The following is a 21,532-nucleotide window of genomic DNA, read 5'->3' on the forward strand; positions in this document are numbered from 1 at the left end:
GACGCGGGGCTCGAACTCACGGACCGCGAGATCGTGACCTGGCTGAAGTCGGACGCTTAACCGACTGCGCCACCCAGGCGCCCCTTAAGATTTATACTTTTGAAAGGCAATACATAAAGGCTAAACCATAGCTATTCCTAACAACATATTAAAATTCTGAAAACCGATACATGTTTCATTATACCAAGGATCAAGGATCAGTTAGCATTATGCACCATTATGTTTTCAAAACTTTTAGTTCAATACAGGCCTTCAAAACTTGCAATAACAAATTGTCCTTTGATTGTCAAACTTCAGTGATGGTATGTATCATAGTGTTTTGTTAGTATCCCTGCTTTCACCAAGTGACCCTGACTTGTTCTGCGGCGACTGATGGCACCCATCCTCCTGAGCTTTGCTTAATCCTAGCATTTTCCAGTATGCACATGTGGTGCTAAAGCATGACATGTTTGAAGAGGCAATAAATTTCCATTAAAGCAGAGTTGAAAATTCAAACGAAGTTTTAAAAAGAATGAGTCATGGGTGTCTGGGTGGCTCAGTAGGTTAAGCATCCGACTCTCGATTTGGGCTCAGCTGATGATCTCAGTTTGTGAGATCCAGCCCCGTGTCAGGCTCTGTGCTGACAGCATGGAGCCTGCCTGGGATTCTCTCTCCTTCTCTCTAAGCCCCTCCCCTGCACATGCTCGCTCGCTCTCTCTCTCTCTCTCTCTCTCTCTCTCTCAAAATAAATAAATAAACATTAAGAAAAAAGAATGGAGTCATAAAATATCTTCATGCTGCACTTGCTACTACGCAAACATCTTCACCATATCCAGCAACTTCAGTTTAGATATATGAGAGATATACTAAAATTAGTTAAATTAACATTAAGGATGAAAAGATCGATTCTGAATTACTTAATAAAAGTTTTTTGCTGTAATAGTCTATTAATACAACTTTATCAGACAGCTTACAAACCTACAATTGATTTAACATATTTCTAGGTATGTTATTTTTTTTCTTTTCAAGAAAATATGCTGCTCTTTTCATGAGCAGCATATTTACTGTGATTGTATGAGTCAAGGCAGTCAAGGGCAAAGTGATCAATACATTTCAAGCAATACAAAATAGTAATTTGTTTGCTATGTTTCTTGAAGTCCCTAAATGGGCTCTGAACACACAACATGACAAGGTGATTGAGTCCATGTGTTTGTAGGTACTGTTGTATAATCTATAGAATGTGCAAACTTTCAAGCCTCATAACCTAGATAAACCTCTCATGAAAAAATTAAGGAACAGTAAAATGCTAAGCCTACATCTGTTATTATCTCTGAGAGGGCAGGGATCACAACATCTTTGTTTCTCATTATACTCCTGGAGCCTATTTTAGAAACTGACTTATAACAGGCACTCTGCTTCTCTACATTTAAAACTCTACCATGTCACTTCTCCAGTGATTCTCCAACTGGGATCTATAGAGACTGTGAAGTGTGGTGGATATAAGCATATGTTCAAGGGTCTGTGAATTAACCTTAAGAATTTGCCAATTTTGCCAAACAGCATTTCTCCTCAAAATGATTAACATACAAATATTCTAGACAATTTGAATCACCACCTTTTAAATAAGAACTGTCCTCTGATTTCAGTGTCTAGGATTTTATTTGTGATCATTATTGAATTTTTGGTAGGCAATCTTATAGAAGAAGCAGAAAGTTAAGAACACAGATTCTGAAGCCAGACTGTCTGGCTTTGTATTCTGGCTCTATGACTAGCCGTGACATACTGGACAAGTTACCCTGCCTTGGTATCCCCATCTGTAAAAATGCAGTAGAACTTAACTTTGAATGTTGTAAGGCTTATATTTCCTATTTTTGAAAAAGACAATTTTCTGGTGTCCAATATTATCATGTTTATTCTTCTACAAGTTATAAAGACAAATTTTCAACTAATTCATAATAGATATACACTTGGAAATATGGACCTATAAAAGCTGTTTATCGACTTTTAAACTTGTCAATATTATTATTCCCCTCAGGTGAATGCTATTTTTTTACATTATTAGGTGTGAATTAAAAAAGTTCTTGGGGCGCCTGGGTGTCGCAGTCGGTTAAGCGTCCGACTTCAGCCAGGTCACGATCTCGCAGTCCGTGAGTTCGAGCCCCGCGTCGGGCTCTGGGCTGATGGCTCAGAGCCTGGAGCCTGTTTCCGATTCTGTGTCTCCCTCTCTCTCTGCCCCTCCCCCGTTCATGCTCTGTCTCTCTCTGTCCCAAAAATAAATAAACATTGAAAAAAAAAAAAGTTCTTAATTTCCAAATACAGAGAGGCAGTTTATACACATTCAAATGTAAATAATAGGTTTAAAGCAATGATAGGATAGTATAGTGCTTAGGGTATAATCCATCATCTGCTGTCCACAAAAGTTCCCTAGAAGCAAGAAATATTTGGGAGCTACTGTCTCAATCAGCATACCATAAAATAAAATGATAGTGTCATATTATTTAATGAAGAGAAAACTCAGCGTACACACATGTCTACAGTAAAGATTTCCAAGACTAGCTAAAGTGCTTAATTCTCCTTGGGTAGCAAAATATTTCCATCCTCAAGACCTGTGGAATCTATTGCTCTCAATACAAGCCTAATAATGTTATATTATGCTGAGTGAAATAAGTCAGTCAGAGAAGGACAGATATCGTATGTTTTCACTCATATGTGGATCTTAAGAAACTTAGCAGAACACCATGGGAGACGGGAAGAGAAAAAAAATAGTTACAAACAGAGAGGGAGGGAGGCAAACCATAAGAGACTCTTAATAAATACAGAGAACAAACTGAGGGTTGATGGGGGGTAGAGGAGAGGGGAAAATGGGTGATGTGCATTGAGGAGGGCACTTGTTGCGATGAGCAGTGGGTGCTGTATGTAAGCAATGAACCACGGGAATCTACCCCAAAAACCAAGAGCACACTTTACACACTGTATGTTAGCCAGTTTGACAATCAATTCTATTTAAAAACATGAGATATTAAAGTGGCGACAAGTAACTAATTATAGGTGAGAAGTTATAAATTATTTAAGTATATTTTAGAGAGAGAGAGAGAGAGTGGGTACACATGTGTGCATGTGAGCGGGGGAGGGGCAGGGAGAGAGGGGGAGAGAGAGAATCCCTAGCAGGCTCCATGCTGACAGGGAGATCATGACCTCAGCCAAAATCAAGAATCTGATGATTAACTGACTGAGCCACCCAGGTGCCCCAAGAAGTTATAAATTCTTAATATAAATCTCTTTTTCCATCAGAAAATTAAATTAAAATAGATGTCCATGTATTTAGAATTTAAGTAGAGTGACCTACAGAAATATATGTTAAAAATCCTATGGCCTTTTATTAGTTTCATACTGTTATTTTTCCAAGTAGTTTTTTTTGGTAATATCTGGTATCATTTTAATAATGCAACTAATCATGGATGAAGATGTATCAAGGCATACTATGGATTCGGTTACTACTGCAGGTCTGATTTGCTGATAGTTTGATGGCACAGTTGTGGTTACAAGTGAAAGCACAGCCAGTGCTGATATCTTGCTATCAGGTAGCTGAATCTTGTTAAGAAAAAGAGAAAAAAATCATTGGTTTATGGAATTATAGTGGAAAATGCACTATATATATTTAAGAGAAATAATTTGTCTCACAGGAAACTAAGTTATAATATATGTTGAGGATTCTCAGGTGTTTTGGTGGGTTTGTTAGTATTGTTATATAAACAACCAATGAAAATTATACATGGAATCAAGAAATAACCTAGCACAAGAATAGATTCCATAGAGAAGATTCAGATTCAGCTGTCTCTTTTTCTAATGTTTATTTATTTTGAGAGAGAGAGGGAGAATGAGTGAGCATGAGCAGAAAAGGGGCTGAGGGAGAGAGGGAGAAAGAGAATCCCAAGAAGGCTCCTCTCTCAGTGCAGAGCCCAAAGTGGGCTCGATCTCATGACTGCGAGATCATGACCTGAGCTGAAATCAAGAGCCAGATGCTTAACCTACCCAGGCACCCCTCAGCTTTCTCTTTTTTGATCAAATACTTAAGTAGATAAGGATACAGTGCTTTAATTGAGCAATAAGAAAAAAAAAAAAAGAACAGTAGTAGTAATAATGTTTCACATCCATTCTAGAACTTGTTGACATCTGTCATACCACACTTTCAAAACCACGGTTGATTATTTCTGCCTGTAATTTAAGCACTGAATTTGGGGTTTTTTTTTTTTGTTGTTATGAATTATTAGAAGTAGCTCATATGTATTATTTGGTAAATCATTCTAACAAATATTTTCAAAATTGCTTCTCTTTAAAATTCAGCATTTCCTAAACTGAGCAAGTTACTTTTCAGATGAAACCAATGTAATCACTGAGTGACCATTTCAAACTCCTTCTTGTCACGAGATCTCCAATGACATCACATTTGCCCTCTTTAACTTGCCCTTTACTCTTCAAAGAGAAAATGTGCATACGCTGCAAAGTTGCATTTCTGGGTGTTATTTCAGTGGAGATCATTTAAGAAAGTGAAAACAAAAGTGGAGATGAAAACCAGACAGGAACAATGAGAGTTGGTCAAATATAAATTCCTATTCTCTACAATTTTAATTTTTGATGTAACCACAATGCAGGTTCAGGATAGCTTCTAAAACTCTTGAGTATCACAGTAACCATTTGTTGGCACTTGATATTCAAGGAAATAACAGTTGATTGTAAGACAAAGACTGAAAAACTGTGTAGCATACACATTTTTCCTCCTCTTAAAGATGTCAATCTTTTCAGCTCTATTCCAGCGCTTCTTAGCAAAGATTATGTTACAGCAAGATGTCTAAATAAATTCTACTCAAGTGACAAAGAGAAAATATTGATTCTGATATTATCCAATGATGGGAAATTTAGCATTTATACAGCTCGGTCTGGGAGAATAATGTTATCCACGATGAAAACATCTCTCCTTGACCAAAACAGACAGGCTCCTCTGAGCCCTCTTTTTGACTAGGCCTCATCCTTGGGCCTTGTCTGAGGCTTGCCTAGCCCAGCCATAGCACAAGTCCTCCTAAATTCATGTAGTGAGAATCTTCCCACCCTTGATACCTGATCAAGTTCTTTATCCCCCATGTTTGTTGGCTATAAATCCTGTGTCTTTACTGTATTTGAGGTGGAACGTGATCTCTCCCTGCCCTCATTGTGATAGTCTTGCCACGAATCACAAGAGTCCTAGTCTTGTTTACCTTTTAAAAAAGTATCAGTAATTTTTTTTCTTGAACAAGGACACAGGACTTTTAGGAGAAATCAATCTACCAATTCACTAGTTTTTCAGGATCTGCCCAACTTTTACTTATCTTTAAAGTAAAGTATAATATAATTTTACCTGCAGATATATAAGAGAGGGTCCCGACAGATATCAAGGAGTTAGGAGTAGGGGGAAAATAAGGAAACAAACAAACAAAAAAAAAGAGGTGAAATGTTACAGGAACATTAGAAGAGGGAGTAATAAAGATTCATACACATATCTTTTGGTTAATGTTTCAGTTTATATTAGAAAAACTTAGCCCCATAGGACCAGCCAAGGATCAGAAACATAAATGCCTAAAAGGATAATACAAATGGGGGAAACGAGCTGTTGAAATAACCAAAGGGGATATGAAGAATGTGGTGAGTGGGGTGGGGGAAGGGCACATCCTTCTGATGGTGGTACCTCCTAGCCCACCTAGCTGATACTCCCAGGTAGGAATATGGGCCAGTGTGGTTAGATTAGCTGAGTTTTCTCCCAAAACCCCAGGAATCCAGTTACTCTGGAGGAGAAGGAACTAAATTCAATTTTAGTGTGTGGCCCCACAATTCAAATAATTATAGTTATAAATCCATGCAAAGGAGACCCCCAGAAAGAAATGTGAGTAAAAATAAACATGCTTGGAATCAGAGAACATAATTAAGTGGAATTTCCCAAAGGTTTTGATGTTCCTCAACCTAAAGTACTCAGCTGATTTTCTTCATAGCCAAGAGCCACTTAAGTTCCTGCCCATGCCTCACACTTCCCCCCCAGCCTGTCCTTTTCTGGTTGTGATTCTGAAACACACACATATTGCATATACACACATTCAAAAAGTAATGACTGTGATGAATAACGATGCCTAAGTATGGAAAACCTGTAAATACATCTTACATTAGCCCAACTATGTGACCCAGGTGAAAACTACCCCATACCAACAGTTAATAAACAAGTGGATTGTAACCAACCATCTTTGTCTTCTAAGCATGAAGATTTATATAAGATAATAAACAGAAAAAAAAATAGCAACAACTTCAGAAATACATTTCTTTCTGGTTTATCTAATATACTCAAAATAGAAGTATAAAAAACAAACTACAATGTAAGCAGAGAGAGGTAAATGCACCAAAAACTAGACTTTGTAACTTGTGAAGTGAAAAGAGCTGCACTGTCTAAATAATTTGGGAAGAAGATCTACAGTGGAAAGGAGTCTGAAGACAGATATGGGTGGGACAAGACTAAAATTGATCCTGGTGTAACTGAAGCTATCAGGGAAAGTGAGCATCTATCTTGCTGAAATTAGACAAGATTTAGATATCTTTTTTCTCCCACTGTGTGCATAAATATACATATCAATGTGATGAAGCCTGTTTATGAACTGAAGCAGAGTAAGTGTTTGTTGACTTAATTGCATACCTGTGAATAAACAACAGTCTCATTTCGGTGATATCTCTGGGCCCATTTAATAAAACCAGGTAAAATGTGGGGGGAAACTAATGGCAATTTCTCTCTTGATTGAAACCAGTTTATTTTGGATTTGTTAACTTACCTCATTCCATTTTCTAACTATAAATATAGAGATGCAGTTGAAGCTGAAATAACTAGTGAGAGTGGGAAATATATGTGCAATATAAACACATTTTACTCATGAAGTCAATCTGGTGATTCTGGGATCCACATATTATTAATGTCTGGAAGTCAAGAGACACATGGTATATAATTTTACCACATCACAGAAGCTTGTGGAAACTTTTGGAAGAGGCCATATGGTTCTTCCTCCATTTACAAGCAGAAATGTGGTTTAACTGCTTCGCAGACAAATTATTATTAAACCCCCCACCCCTTTTCCCCCCAGCAAAATGACAATCTCAGTAATTTCCTCCCCCCAAAATCCCTTATATGGTCAAATCTGAATCTGTCCTGTTTAACTTAATTTCATGGTCTTTTGTTCTAATTAGGGTGGAAGAATATCTTTTCCATCAATAAACAACTGTAACTTGAAATATTTTCTATCTCTTCCATCAGTACAAACAATTAATTCTTAACCTGGCCCCCCCCCCCTCCCCGCCCTAGGGGGTTTTTTTACTGAATAGCCATCTCCTCTTCCCCTCCCCTCCCGCCCCACCACGTTTACCATAAAAAGGGTAGTCCAAATTGAAAGTAATACATTGTAGAATATGTTGGCCATCTTATAACACAACTGCAACTCTCTTATGTAGGAAGCTCATTTATTTGAATTTCATATTTCTCATTTTATCTCTTGACATATAATCATTGCTAAAGAGCCCAAATGGATAACATTGGCTTTGATTTTATAATAATGCTTTGAAATAATTTATGTTCTAGATGCCTAGGAAAAGTATGATGTACGTATGTAATTTTCTACTGGATAATCTGATCCTTGGAACAGATTCCCCTTTAATTCATATATAATAACTGCACATGATAGAACATTTATAAAATATTATACATGTTAGATAAAGAATGAATACAACATCTAGCATAAAAGTTGGAGAGGTTGAATCAAAATGAGAAGTAATCTCCCAGTGATTTGAGAACTTTATTTAAAATTATCACAAAATGATAAATGGCTTAATGACATATCTTGCAAAACTATTATTCTATTGGCATTTATCACATATAGATATGCCAGACCTATATCAATTACTACCTACTGACCATCTCAGCACACCAGCCATCCACAGGTCTTTGACCTCAAATTCTCTTTCCACAGGATCAGCAGACAAGCAAATAACTGATATAAGGAATTTACCACCTAAGCTTATGTTTCCTCTTTTTCTCATTTTTCCCCCTTTTATATCTTCAGTCTACTTTCTGTTCTTCAGTCCCTGGGGAGAAAATGATCTTTGAGGATCTTTGGTATTTCCTTTTCTCTATCCTGTACTTGGACACATTTTTAATCTCTAATATTTAAACACACACACATCTCAACACCTGCCTTTAATATTTAATAAATATATACTTGACAATTTTTGGTATTTCCCTGTCTCTTTGATTTACCTGCAAACTTACAGAATAATTTTACACTCTCTGTTTCCAATTCTCCATTTCCTTAACACATTACAAACTTCTGCCCACATCACCGGCACAAAACTGTACCAGGTGGCCAATGGCATCTTATTCTCTGATTATCAGTGGACATTTTTAGTCTCTGTTTTCCTTTACCTTTAGCAGCACTGAAAATTGCTCATTAATACTGATTTCTATATTCTGTCACTGTCTCATGTCCTCCTTATCCTACATTCCAAATGTAGACATTCCCAGGGATTTGAAATTGTCTCTCTTCTCTACCTTTGTACAGCTTTCCCTCAGTGATCTTAACTACTGCTGTGGCACTATCTCCTTTCTGCAAACAACTCCCACGTCTCTAATCCTAACTGGGGCCTTTCCTCCAACTGCCTACTTGATAGGAATGTCCCATGGACAAATATAATATCCTACTTCTTACTCAGAATCTGCTGGGTCCAAACTTAACCTTTTTGTCTTGAAATAAACATACTCCTCCAACTGCCGCAGTTCTGTTCAGGGTATTTCTTTTTCCTTCTTCCAAGTTACCTATATTCGAAATTTTGGAACACTCATTGGGCCAACTAATTTTCCTACTCACATCCCATCAAATAATCTACTTATTTCCCCTGCATATTCTTTTCCATTCCACTATGTTTCTGTACTTTTGGATTATACCTTCTGCTTCAACTATTACAATGACTTTTTTTTAATTGGTTTGCCCAAGGTGGCATCTTTCAACTCTACTTTTCCAAATGCAACCCACATTCTTCATTACATCATATAAATGGCCATCCTAACTTATCGCTTTCATTATGTCATCCTATTCAACATACTTCTGGAATGCAAACTCCTAATTCTTGGTATGGCATTCAATGCCTTTCATCTGGTTTTATTTTCATTTCCAGTTCTATCTTCCCCTATTCTTCCTCTCTGCCCCCAACCCTGGCCAATATATAAACTGTATCTGCTTACTATTCCTTGTGCTTCATTCATTTTCTCAGCTCCATGTCCTTATTCATGTATATGTCCTTCCCTGCCAGAATACTCTTTTGTCCTCCTGCTTCTAAAATCTTTGCCTATAAACATCCTATCATTTCATGATTATCTAAGCTTCCTACTCGGACTCAGTGCCTTCTAGGGTTCAGCTGAAAGTGACTTCTCTCTCCTGAATACTTTTCTAGCACTACCTTACAGCATTCACAAAGTACGTATTATGCAGCATTATTTACTGCCCTGAATTGTGGGGATATGAATCTAAGTATTCTCTCCTCCATTGCCTCCTCACATGAGATAGTACATTTCTCCAGGTCAGGGTTAATTTTTCATAACTGAAATCCCACTGCACTTGGCATAGAGTCTTTCACAAATCTGGCACTTGATAAAAAAAAAATAAATTAAATGAATTCAGACTGCAAACAATTACATCCAGAAAAATACAAGATTTTTAGACAGGATCATTAATAGTCACCTCTTTCTAGCTTCTAGAGTTTGCTAAAAGCCAAGTACAAGTAGGTGACTTTGTATTATGCAAATTCCCCATTCTTCACATTAGAAAAAAAATTAAAAATCCATAAGTTAATGCAGAATTTGGCTTAATTCCCACAGGAGGAACAAAACTATTTCATTTAAATGTTCCCTCTAGTCCTCAAGAGTCAGCATTTTTTAATGTGCATAAGTGAGAGAAGATAAAGAGTGTTGTCTTTTTAAAGTAACCTCGACAGAGAGATCAGTTTTATTTACACAAATGAAAAACTAAGAGTGGAAAAACTTAAAATGGCAATTTTGGTAGAGTTTTCCCATTATAAAAATGTTTTAATGTAGTATGACATTTAAGATTAGAGTATTGCCTCCTACCTCCCCAAAAAATCAAATAAATAGAATTAAAAAAATTAATGGCCCCATTTTGGTAATAAAATGTAACTGTATACTTCAGTAAATGACAATATACTGAATACCCCTGTAAAGAGACAATATCATAATCTAACACTTAAAATTATGTGTGCCCACTAATTTAGACTTTCATTAGTTTAGCATTTGTTCACTGGAATTCTTTGTACATAAAATATCCCAAGAAGTCAGTTGACAGTTTTAAAGCAGATTGTATGAAAAAACATATGGCTTTTGTAGAATAGAAAAGAATAAAGAAATTCATCGTGGGGCATACTGAAAAAATGGAATAGGTATTTTATTAAGAGAGAAATACATGCCACAGATAACAATACTGTTAATATGGTGATAGTAAGTGGCAGGACACAAGGTTGCAGCCACATATTTTACTGTGTACAATCATGATCTGACATGAGCATTGCCAACGGTCCCCCACATACAGCTACTGATTGTTATAGTTGGATGTTCTAACAACAGAAGAAAATGCCCTTTGAAAAATAAGATTAGATTACTGTGTAGACAAGAAAAATAGAAAAGACAGTGAAACTACTTAGAGAGAAGGGGAATGGAGGTCTCTTTACTGTGTCCTCTTCCAAGCAGGGAACTGAAATTTATTAAGTTAAAGCACAGAAATAACATAGAATGTTTTCAGGACAAAGAGAATAACAGCTATGATCAAGATAAATGTTCAATGGATGCTTTAATTTGGATCAGATGCTAACCACTAATAAATCACTATATGGACTATTGTTTTAAACAGGTCTCCTTGGTTCAGAACACAAACTTACATATTACTGCCAATGTCTTTATTTTATCAGTCTTGCCACGGTGGCAACTTACTTACCTAGATTACATACAGAAAACCAAAACACAATTCATAAAACAGATTAGGGAAAGACCACATCTGTTGACCCACAACTGTAACATCATTTACTTATTGTTAAATTTGAACTTCCTATTCTATCCAAATCCATAAAATACTTAATTTATTGCTACCAGATAAAGGAAGTAGAATTTGAATAAATGCATTTTTTCCGAGGCATGTTTATGAAGAAACTTTTTGGGGTTTCAGAAAAAAATGGCTTTACGTTGGGAGATTAAATATTGATTTTATGATTTGGCTGGCCATTTAAAATAAACAAGCTCATGAGTCTGGCTTAAATCTGGAATGCCTCAGCATCTTTTTCATTTTTTTAGGTCAGGTCAAATAGCTCAGATAGCTGTTTTCTCATTAATCCATTATAATGTGCTGAAGAAGACCATTTGATCAACTACTTAGCAAAAATAAAAGTGATACTCAAGTGACTGATACTCAGTGAGTAAAAGTTGAACTTAACATCACCATTTTTATGTATATTGTGGGCCTTATATTAACCATTGTGAAGGGAACAAAAAAAAGGTAAGAAAAAAAAAACCCTTGATTCTCATCTTCAGTTGAAGTTGTAATAATTAAAGATTTCATATTCAACCCTTAGAAATGCTATACAGGGGCGCCTGGGTGACTCAGTTGGCTAAGCAGCCGACTTCGGCTCAGTCATGATTTCAAGGTTCCAGGAGTTTGAGCCCTGTGGAGCGCTCTGTGCTGACAGCTCAGAGCCTGGAGCCACCTTTGAATTCTGTGTCTCCCTTTCTTTCTCTGCCCCTTCCCTGCTCACACTCTACGTCTCAAAAATAAAGACACAATCAAAAATTTTTTAAAAAAATAATGCTATAAAAAGAGGTCCATCTCAGGCATTCACAAAGCTATGCCCCCTGCCTATCTCTCCCTGTACCTCCAAACTCCCCTTTTCTTGCTCTGTTTTTTCCTAAAGCACTTAATCACTGTCTGATGCCATATATACTTTACTTATTCTTCTGCTTCATCTCCTCAGACTAAATTGTAAGCTCCTAACAGACAGGAACTCAGGTCAGTTTTATGCATTGCTGTGTATTCAGTGCCTGGAATAGTGCTTGGCACTAACAGGTACTCAGTAAATATTTACCAAATACATAAACGAGGGAATCATTTTTCTTTTTTGCTGCCTAGACTTTTGGTTTCCATTTCCTAAGATATAACTGCATTTTTTCCAGCAAGCATTCTCTTAGGCACAGAGAGGCCTGGGTTATCATGGGATCCCACTCTCCAGTTATGATACTGAGTGAGTTACTAATTTCTCCAAGATTCAGCAGAACGGGGACCACAGAAGTACCTGTGGGTTGTTGTGAGAAATCAATGAAGTACTTAACATGATGCCTGACACACAATCAGTGTTTAAGAAATTTCAGCTATTATTGTTCTTACCATTACAACTATTGAATTATTTTCTTCTGTTGCAAACAGTTCACTGATTCTTGAAGTACCTCATAATTAATGAAACTGGGGGCACGGACATTGAGGGCTAAGATTGCATGTGGTTATATATGCTTTAAAAAAAAAAAGCTACTCCTCCTGTGGGTAGCGTTCAGGGAACATTAATCCTCCTCTTTTGTGCTCCCACAGGACTGTATATACCTCTGCTTAGGAATTGCCACACTGTGTTTCAACTAGTTGATTATGTTCCATCTTCTCTGCTACATTATGTAGTCTTTTAGGGAATGAAATCAAATCTCTGTATCCTATCACAAAGCAGGCACTCCATAGTCGTTTGCCCAACGGAAGAGTTACTGTATAAAAATGAGACTTATCCCATTATTTGTAGTCACATCACACATGCATTTTCATTACTGTTTCAAAATTAATTTCTCAATAGACAGTCTATATCTGGAGAGTAAGGGGAGAAGGTTTTAGTGTTGGAGGGTGATGCAGAGCAGGGTGTATGAGAATAAAAGCAACGCGCCGAGGTCAGTGATGTGCGGCGAATAAAAAACGGCTTAGAAGACAGATATAAAACCAGTTCTTATTTTCTCATAGATGGTTACTCTATTTCAATGGTAATGATCTAATTTATATCCATCGCACTTTATGGAAGTGTGACTACTCAGGGAAAAATTCTAATAAAAACATACTTGATAAAGTTGACAAGCACAGTTATTAGAAATGAGGACCGTGGAATAGGAAAGAGGCATGACTCAAGGTTTGAGTGTATGTAAAGATCAAAAAAAGCTTCTGATGTTAGGAAGTCCTTAGGTATTAAACGCCGCAGCAAAGATACTTTCAAGGAACTAATTTTAAAAGCCAATCAGATGCCAAGTATGTAATAACACTAAGACGTGTATTCAAATGATAAAACTGTATGGTGGTTTATACAAGACAGAAAACAGAAATTTGTACCTCTGCAAAAAGAAAGAGGCTTGAGACCGGCAGATTTGATTGTTGAATTAGCCATTTAGTGGGTACTCAGAATAAGGGAACAGAGAGGAAAAAGCCCAGCATCAGGAGACTTCTTTATCTAAAGCTATCACATGCTGTGAATCTATTCCTTTGAGTAACGTTTCTCATTAGCGAAGTACTTACATTAGGTCTCAGTCTGGCCGCCAGATCATAGTACTTCTCGGCTGCTTCGTTGAGGCTAGCCTGCCTGTTAAAGATTAAAAAAAAAAAAAAAAAATCAAACTATATCATTTATTTATTTATTTTTTCAACGTTTTATTTATTTTTGGGACAGAGAGAGACAGAGCATGAACGGGGGAGGGGCAGAGAGAGAGGGAGACACAGAATCGGAAACAGGCTCCAGGCTCTGAGCCATCAGCCCAGAGCCTGACGCGGGGCTCGAACTCACGGACCGCGAGATCGTGACCTGGCTGAAGTCGGATGCTCAACCGACTGCGCCACCCAGGCGCCCCTATATCATTTATTTTAAAATTGCAGAGAGGTGAACAGAATCATTACCTTTTTAAAATACTAACTTTTTACAATATTACAGTCATACCAATATTAATTTTTTAAAATATTACAATCATACCAATCAAGCCTTAAGTTGCTTTAGCAAAAGAAATTGCTTTAGCAATTCAATACATTAAATTGAATGTAGGCAATGTACTTATTGTGTTTAAGGCATTATAAATAGTATTTCAACATAATGCACTCAGTAGGCATTATTAGTTTAAATTTACATATTAGGGATTAGAAATGTTATTCTTCTTTTCTAATCTAACACAGATAATGTTATAGGGTTGGGAGTCTCCATTTTCAACATGATATCCCAGAAAAATCTTAAGTTTTTAAAATAAAATGTCTGTATCTATCCAGAAATACATTTTGTTTCCAGTTTAGGAGGGGAACCATCCATTGTGTGTAGCCTACAGGGGAAAAAAAAAAGTTCAGATTCTTCCTCTGCTGACTCTCTGTACCAGGGTGGGCACATGACATAGTCCCAGCTAACTGCATGTTCTTGCTTGGGACTTTCATTTCTCAATGAGAGAAGATGAAAGAATGGCTAGAATTCACTGACAATCGTGGAAGCAATAAGCTATCTCTTGGTCAGACCCGCACCCCCCCCCCGCCCGTAAACAGTCGCCATCGCATGTCCTACTTCTTCACATTTCTGGGGCTACCTTGTTTCCTGCTGATTCAAGCTATGTTCTCCAGCCTATAGAGAGCTCAGTAGTTCCCACATCCTTCAAATAGCCAGTTCATCTTGACTAACACTGAATACCAGGAGTGGTGCAGTTGACTTATACAATAAGATCCACTGAATTTTACTGATAAGTTTATGCATTGTCTATTCTTGCAATTCAAAACAGACCCCTAGGCTCAGCCAACGGGTTACGAGGAGAAATCAAGTGTCAGAGTCCTGAGGAAGCTCGGCCAATTAGCCATCAGCATAGCATGTTTTTCAATCATGCAATGGTGCTTCAGAAAACCTTCAAAGATGATAAGTAATAAGCGCTACAAGCTCTTGCTGGTATGTGGTAATCCAGTGACTGTATTTGAAGAGTATAGAGATGCTATAGACAAATGTCAAATTCAACGTCAGATGATGCATATAGCACACCTACAATGTAAACAGTAGTAATCAATGGCTTGGGGTCTGAAGTAAAACTGGAGTAGTCTCTTTTGAAATTGTTCAAAAGCTTTTGATGGAGTACAATGGAATATTACTCAGCTATAAAAAAAACAATGAGATCTTGCCATTTGCAATAATATGGATGGACCTAGAGGGTATAATGCCAAATGAAATAAGTCAGAGAAAGAAATATAAATACCATATGATTTCACTCATACATGGAATTTAGAAACAAAGAAAAAAGGCAAAACAACCCCTCACAGACCATTTTTTTAAAATGTTTATTTACGTTGAGAGAGGGAGAGAGAAAGAGTACGAGCAGGGGGAGGGGCAGAGAGAGAAGGAGAGACAGAATCCCAAGCATATTCCACAGTGTCAGCGGAGAACTGGATATGGAGCTCAAACTCATGAAACATGAGATCATGACCTGAGCGGAGACCAAGAGGGCGGGACACTTAAACAACTGAGCCACCCAGGCCCCCACCACCACAGACTCTTAAATACAGAGAACAAACTGGTGGTTGCCAGAGGGAAGCTGGGTGGGGGTTGGGTGAAATAGATAAGGGGATTAAGAGCACACTTACCCTGAAGAACACTGAGTAATATATAGAAATGTTTAATCATTGTATCCTACACTTGAAAGTAATTAACACTGTATGTTAATTATACTGAATACAAAATAAAGAAATACCCAAACTGGTGGGACTGGGGGTGGGGAAGCTTTTGGGGTGAGAAGATGGCAAAGAGGTCAGGAATAAAGAGCAGAAACAAAAATTAATGCTGTCAATTAGAAAACCACATTCAGATTTTAAAAGAGAAGGCTCAATTAGCCTATAAAATTGAATTTGCACTTTGGTCAAGTGCAAATAAAAACTATAAAGACATACCCCATGCAACCATATAAATTATACAAATAACTGAAGATAACATCTCTCTGGAGACCAGGACATATTTTTCTAATTTTTAAAGGAAAAATAATTAGAAACATTGCTATTTTTAATGGGGTTACAGAGAAAGTAAAAACCCTTGACCTAAGGCTCTACTGGACTCATGACAGTTACAATGTGCTGTTGCAATTTATATTCTCATAAATGTTGAAGTTCAATTTCAATATGTCAAGAAATGTACTTTAGTCTGGTATGAAACAGTAAAAATTTCCTTGCTAGGGTATTTAATGAAGGTTCGCTCCACCAAATTATAGAATCACTTTGGTTCAAATTCATTTGGAAATCTGAACCAGAATTCATTAGGTCATGCCCTGGAAGGGTTTTCTCCAGAGGAAAATAAAAGGCAGGGAGGTAGGAAATTAGTGTAACTTAATACTACAAAGAAGTAAGTTACTTTGAAGCAAAATCGACCAATACATGTCTAACATGGGAAGTACAGGAACCATTAATATTCATCTTTATGGACATTTAAATTCATCAGGTAGATAAGGAGAAACTGAGGAATTCACTATACAATGTGCCTTTAAAATAACAATGAACACAACTGGAAAAAAAAAGGTGTTTTCCCCAAAAGTAGTTGTTAGTTTTTAAAGTCTTCATTGTCTTTAGTAGTTTAATTCCCAAAGGAAATATCTAGTTTAGGAGTCTTAGTTTCTTAAGCTATAAGTAAAATTGATGATATTCTAACGAAATAGAAAAAAAAATAGAGTTTATTAGATTTGTCACATAACTGTGAAAATTAATTTTCACTCTAGGACTATAGGGGAAAGAGTATGCCAATTCTACCCACCGTGTGTTCACTTATATTCTTGTTTTATTCTCTAGACGAGAGACAAAACTCATGAGGAACTGTCCAGTGTCCACTCTACAGTGTATGTTGTATTTCTTACTCACCTCTGCAAGAAACATCATGGGACTGCGTAATAAATCTTAATCGCAAAAATTACTGAATCATTATTCAACATTTGAAACTGAGGAAATTAGTAATCTTCTGCTAGTTGCTCAGGGGATTCTTGAATTGTAAAGAACCTCAACCTCTGAATTGTTAGGACTAACTGCAGAACCCAGGTTGCCAGGACTGCTAGGATAGAACTATTTAAAGAAGCTGATGAATAACTTTTCCTGAATACCTACACCCTTTCTTTCTTCACTGTTTTGTCTCTAGGACAGGAAATTTCTAAATCCTCTATGCGTCACTTATAAAATACCAGGAATTGATTATTCCAAGTTCCAACACCACCATGAAGTAACTGCTATTACAATCCCCATTTTGCACATGTGTAAAATGAAGCTTAGAGAAGCCGATAACTTCCCCAAAGTTATATGGCTGGTAAGTGACTGATCTGGGAGTCATAGATTCTATAGCTAAGTATGTGAACCACGGGATCATGCCGATATCTTCGTATACACCGATATGTAGCAGAATGATATGTGATATATTGTTCTGTGGCAGGTGACTACAAAATTTTCTACACCAAATATGAAGAAAGGAAGAAGATATGCTTTTTGATTATACTGTTTAAAAGACATGATTTAAGTGTAAGAGATGAGATTTGAAAAGGGGAGAATACGGAGGACATTTGCAATTATAGGTTTACTTCCTTCCATCTCCGTCTTCCATACTGATAGAAGTGAACTTCACCAGACCAAATGGAGCACATGACAGTTGTTAAGAACAGAATGAAATGCACCATTCTGTTTTGCTTCATATACCTCAAGAAGGGGGAAGAGGAGGAACTCAGGGGAAAGGCGAAGAAAGGGGGAATGAGGAAAAGTGAGAACTGTGTTGGATATTCACTTCCCTACCCCCACAATCTCCCATTTTTAGAGAAGGGTTGCAATTACATATGGAGGGCAATCAGAAGTTCCCCACGTGTCCAAGTAGAAGACTCAGAAGGTAGGTAAAGAGGAAAAGCAGTGGCTCTCCCAAGAAATCTCCCAGGCCAGATGTACACATCCTTGAGTTTTTAACCACAACAGACTTTATAAAGCCAGAAATGAGATGAGGAGTAATAAAAATCATTCATACCAGGAAGCTACACTGGGTCCCAGTGGGTGACTACCCCCATCTAACATGACACCCCTAAGAATTAACATTAACATAAGAAAAGTTATGTCCCTTATCATCTATGCCAATAATAGATTTATCAGCTGGAGATTCAGATGAGGCTCCTATCTCACTGCCAACTCCTGACAATCATATATGTAGAGCCCTTCCCCTCTTCAATATTATCTGTGGTCCCTCAGGGCCAGAAAAGGTAAGGAAGTAAAAAAAAAAAAAAAGCCTAGATGGTATTTGTAAACTGGACTATGAAGTAAACCTTAATTCCCAAAAACTCACTGGATTGGGCTATCTTTTAAAATTTATTTTTTTGCCATCTGTGAAAAGGTGGGTTCAGAGTGAACACAAAAAGTAATGAAAGTCAGAAACAAATGTCATTATTTGATTACTAAAGAATTCCATTTTGTACATGGGACTATGAAACCTGTATCTATTAAACAATATAGAAATATATTTCATGTATCTGACTCCCCTCCCTAGTGTTATAATAGAAAAGTATCTTTTGGAACACAGGTTTATGGCCCAATATTATTATTTTTATTTTTTTTATTTTTTTTATTTTAGAGAGAGAGAGAGCAAGCATGTAAGCTGGGCAGAGGGGCTGCAGTATGGGTGGGGAGAGAGAGAGGAAGAGAGAAAAAGAAACTTAAGCATGTTCCACGTTCAGCACAGAGCCGTACGCAGGACTCGATCCCATGACCCTGAGATCATGACCTGAGCCGAAATCAAGTCAGATGCTCAAATGACTGAGCCACCAAGGTTCCCCTATGGCCCAATATTCTTAAAAGAAAAGATATATTAAAAAAATGTGGGAGTCAATTACGTTATGAAATAACAACTTAATATACTCCGTGAATGTTTAAAAGGAATCTGATTAAGAGAATCATTTCTAACTGCCTACATTTGTATGTATTCTGTGAGAATTATAAAATTAAAGGTTGCTAAATTTAAAATTACTTCCTTTAAATTATAAAAAAACTTTAATAACATTTAGAACACTGATTATTAGTAGCTGTGAACTGTCAATTTTAAATTAAAAATTACTTAACATGGATAATATTCACTGTTTGACTCATACAAAAGATAATATTTTATTAAAGTCTTGGTGATTATTCTCAAGGATAACTTGAGGAGGAATCATCTCCTCCATCTTCTTTTCTTATCTTTATTTTTATTTATTTTTTGAGAGAGAGAGAAAGCCAGGGAGGGGCAGAGGGTGAGAGAGAGAGAGAGAAAAGAGAGAGAGAGAAATCCCAAGCAGGCTTCACACTGTCAGCACAGAGTCCGATGGCAGGCTCAAAACCACAAACCATGAGATCATGACCTGAGCCAAAACCAAGAGTCGGGCCCTTAACTGACTAAGCTACCCAGGCCCCTCACTCCTTCTCCTTCTACACTAGAGAACTGTTTGTTCTCACATCATCAAAGTAAAATGAAACAGTAGCTGAGTTTTCCTGGGTTCTTGCCAACCGATAAACTGAAGTGTGACTTAAGTTACTCAAAGCAGCACTAAATTTTAATTGTAATTGATAAGTTGTATAATAGGAATAGAAGTAGAACTGAAGTAAACAAAGACATAAAAGTGTGTGGAAAATCTTAAAAGGGCAAAACCAGAGTCACACATATATACCAACAATGAAGCAGAAAAGATCCTTCTAATAGAACTCCTAGAAGATATTGCTTATAACCATCAAATCACCTTAAATGAAAAGTTCTCTGTCAAGACATCAAAAATAGGCTACGTGATCTGTTGACATCCATCTTGGTTCTAAACATAAAAGATGGTGAGGTAAAGCAGACATGTAGCAATAATCAAGGAAAAGGCGAGGCTGATGGTATAATTTCACAAAAGATTCCTGAATTAGAAACTTCTTGATGCCCCTTGAGAGTCTGAGTTTATTCTTTCATGACCTCAGATCTTTCAGGGCTGCGAAGGACAGGTTAAGCCTATGTCTGAAAAGATTATAAAACAAAATGTACTGGAGATATTAAAAGGGAGGAAATGTTTATTGGCAATGTCAGTTATAATATGCATATATAGTAAATAACTACTTATGTTCAATTCATAAAGCTTGGGTGGGGAGAAGGAGTTGGGAGGATGGAAAGAAGACAGGCAAGATAGAACTTGCTTGCAGGGGTGATCTGAGAACCAACATCGTTAAGTATCACCTGGGACTTGTTAGAAATGTAAAACCTCAGGCACCATCCAAACATACTAAATCAGAACGTGCATTTTAACAAGATCCCCAGGTGATTCACATGCACATTCATGTTGGAGAGGCACTCGGTTGGAAGATGCAACCTTCAACCTCATCTGCCACTGCCCTTTGCTTTAAAGACCTTACAACCCATTACAACCTAGTTGAAATAAACCCCCTCTGGACCAAAAGTTGGCAATAAAGTACAATTTATAATTGAAGAATCCAATGACTTTTCAAGGGGTCTTTGGTAATTTTGGAAGTATTAAAGACGAAAGGCCTAAGAGAGCTTTGAAAAAAATATATCTCCAATGTGTGTGTGTGTGTGTGTGTGTGTGTGTGTGTGTGTGTGTGTGTGTGTACACATTTCCAATCCACTTTGAGAAATAATTTGATTTGGTTCCTTTCTTTCTTAAGAATTTCACTTTAAGCGTGCCTAGATGGTTCAGTCAGTTGAGTGGCTGGCTCTTGATTTCAGCTCAGGTCCTGATATCACAGTTGGTGGGATTGAGCCCCGTGTCTAGCACTGTGCTGATAGCATAGAGCCTTCCTGAAATTCTGTCTCTCCCCCTCTCTCTGCCCTTGCCCTGATCATGCTCTCTTTCTCTCTCAAGATAAATTAATAAACATTTTTTTTCAATTTTATGTCACTTCTAGTGGAATTTATAAAGAAATTAGTATACTTAAAGTCTCTAATTTTAACATATTTAATTATATAAGATTGTGTCCAGTACAGAAATTTAAAGACAACAATTCTTTTTCAAATACTCCTTCTGCTCATTAGAAATCAGGGAAGCAATGGGAATCAGCTGGTACAGTGCAGGTCCTTACTACCTTAGGGAGCAGCGACAACCTGGCCCTTAGTCCTGGAAAAAAGAGAAGTTCACGCTTCGTGCAGCTTTAAGTGTGTCCTTTGTCAGACACTGTACCAGTCTAAAAAGTTAGTATCTCTTTGAGAGTACAAAGGTGGAGTTCTCCCTCCTATAACTATAACTCTACTTTTCGAAAATTTATCATAAAGAGATAATTTAATAATATTGGAAGGGTCTTACTGTTTAGGACTCACACATTTGATAACCTGTTACTCTATAAATCCTTTCTCCAACAATAAATTCAAGAATCGCAGCCTCTACATAGTCACCCAGTCATAAAGACATGAGGGAGCTAATCTGACACAGTAAAAACAGTTATACTTGGCCAGAATACACTAA

At 37.1% G+C, this 21,532-nt stretch overlaps 1 protein-coding gene across 2 annotated transcripts in view; it reads right to left on the reverse strand.

Moving 5' to 3' along the window:
* TMTC2 (transmembrane O-mannosyltransferase targeting cadherins 2) overlaps positions 1 to 21,532 on the reverse strand; it is a 411,733-nt gene that overhangs the window by 49,350 nt on the left and 340,851 nt on the right. For both annotated transcript variants that reach the window (XM_040491302.1, XM_040491301.1), the window contains exon 11: positions 13,623 to 13,686. In XM_040491302.1, coding sequence (XP_040347236.1) covers positions 13,623 to 13,686 — 64 coding nt within the window. The remainder of the gene's footprint in view (positions 1 to 13,622; positions 13,687 to 21,532) is intronic.

The sequence above is a fragment of the Herpailurus yagouaroundi genome, unplaced genomic scaffold, assembly GCF_014898765.1.
Source record: "Herpailurus yagouaroundi ecotype Mexico unplaced genomic scaffold, PumYag 182, whole genome shotgun sequence".
In the NCBI taxonomy this organism is placed as follows: domain Eukaryota; kingdom Metazoa; phylum Chordata; class Mammalia; order Carnivora; family Felidae; genus Herpailurus; species Herpailurus yagouaroundi.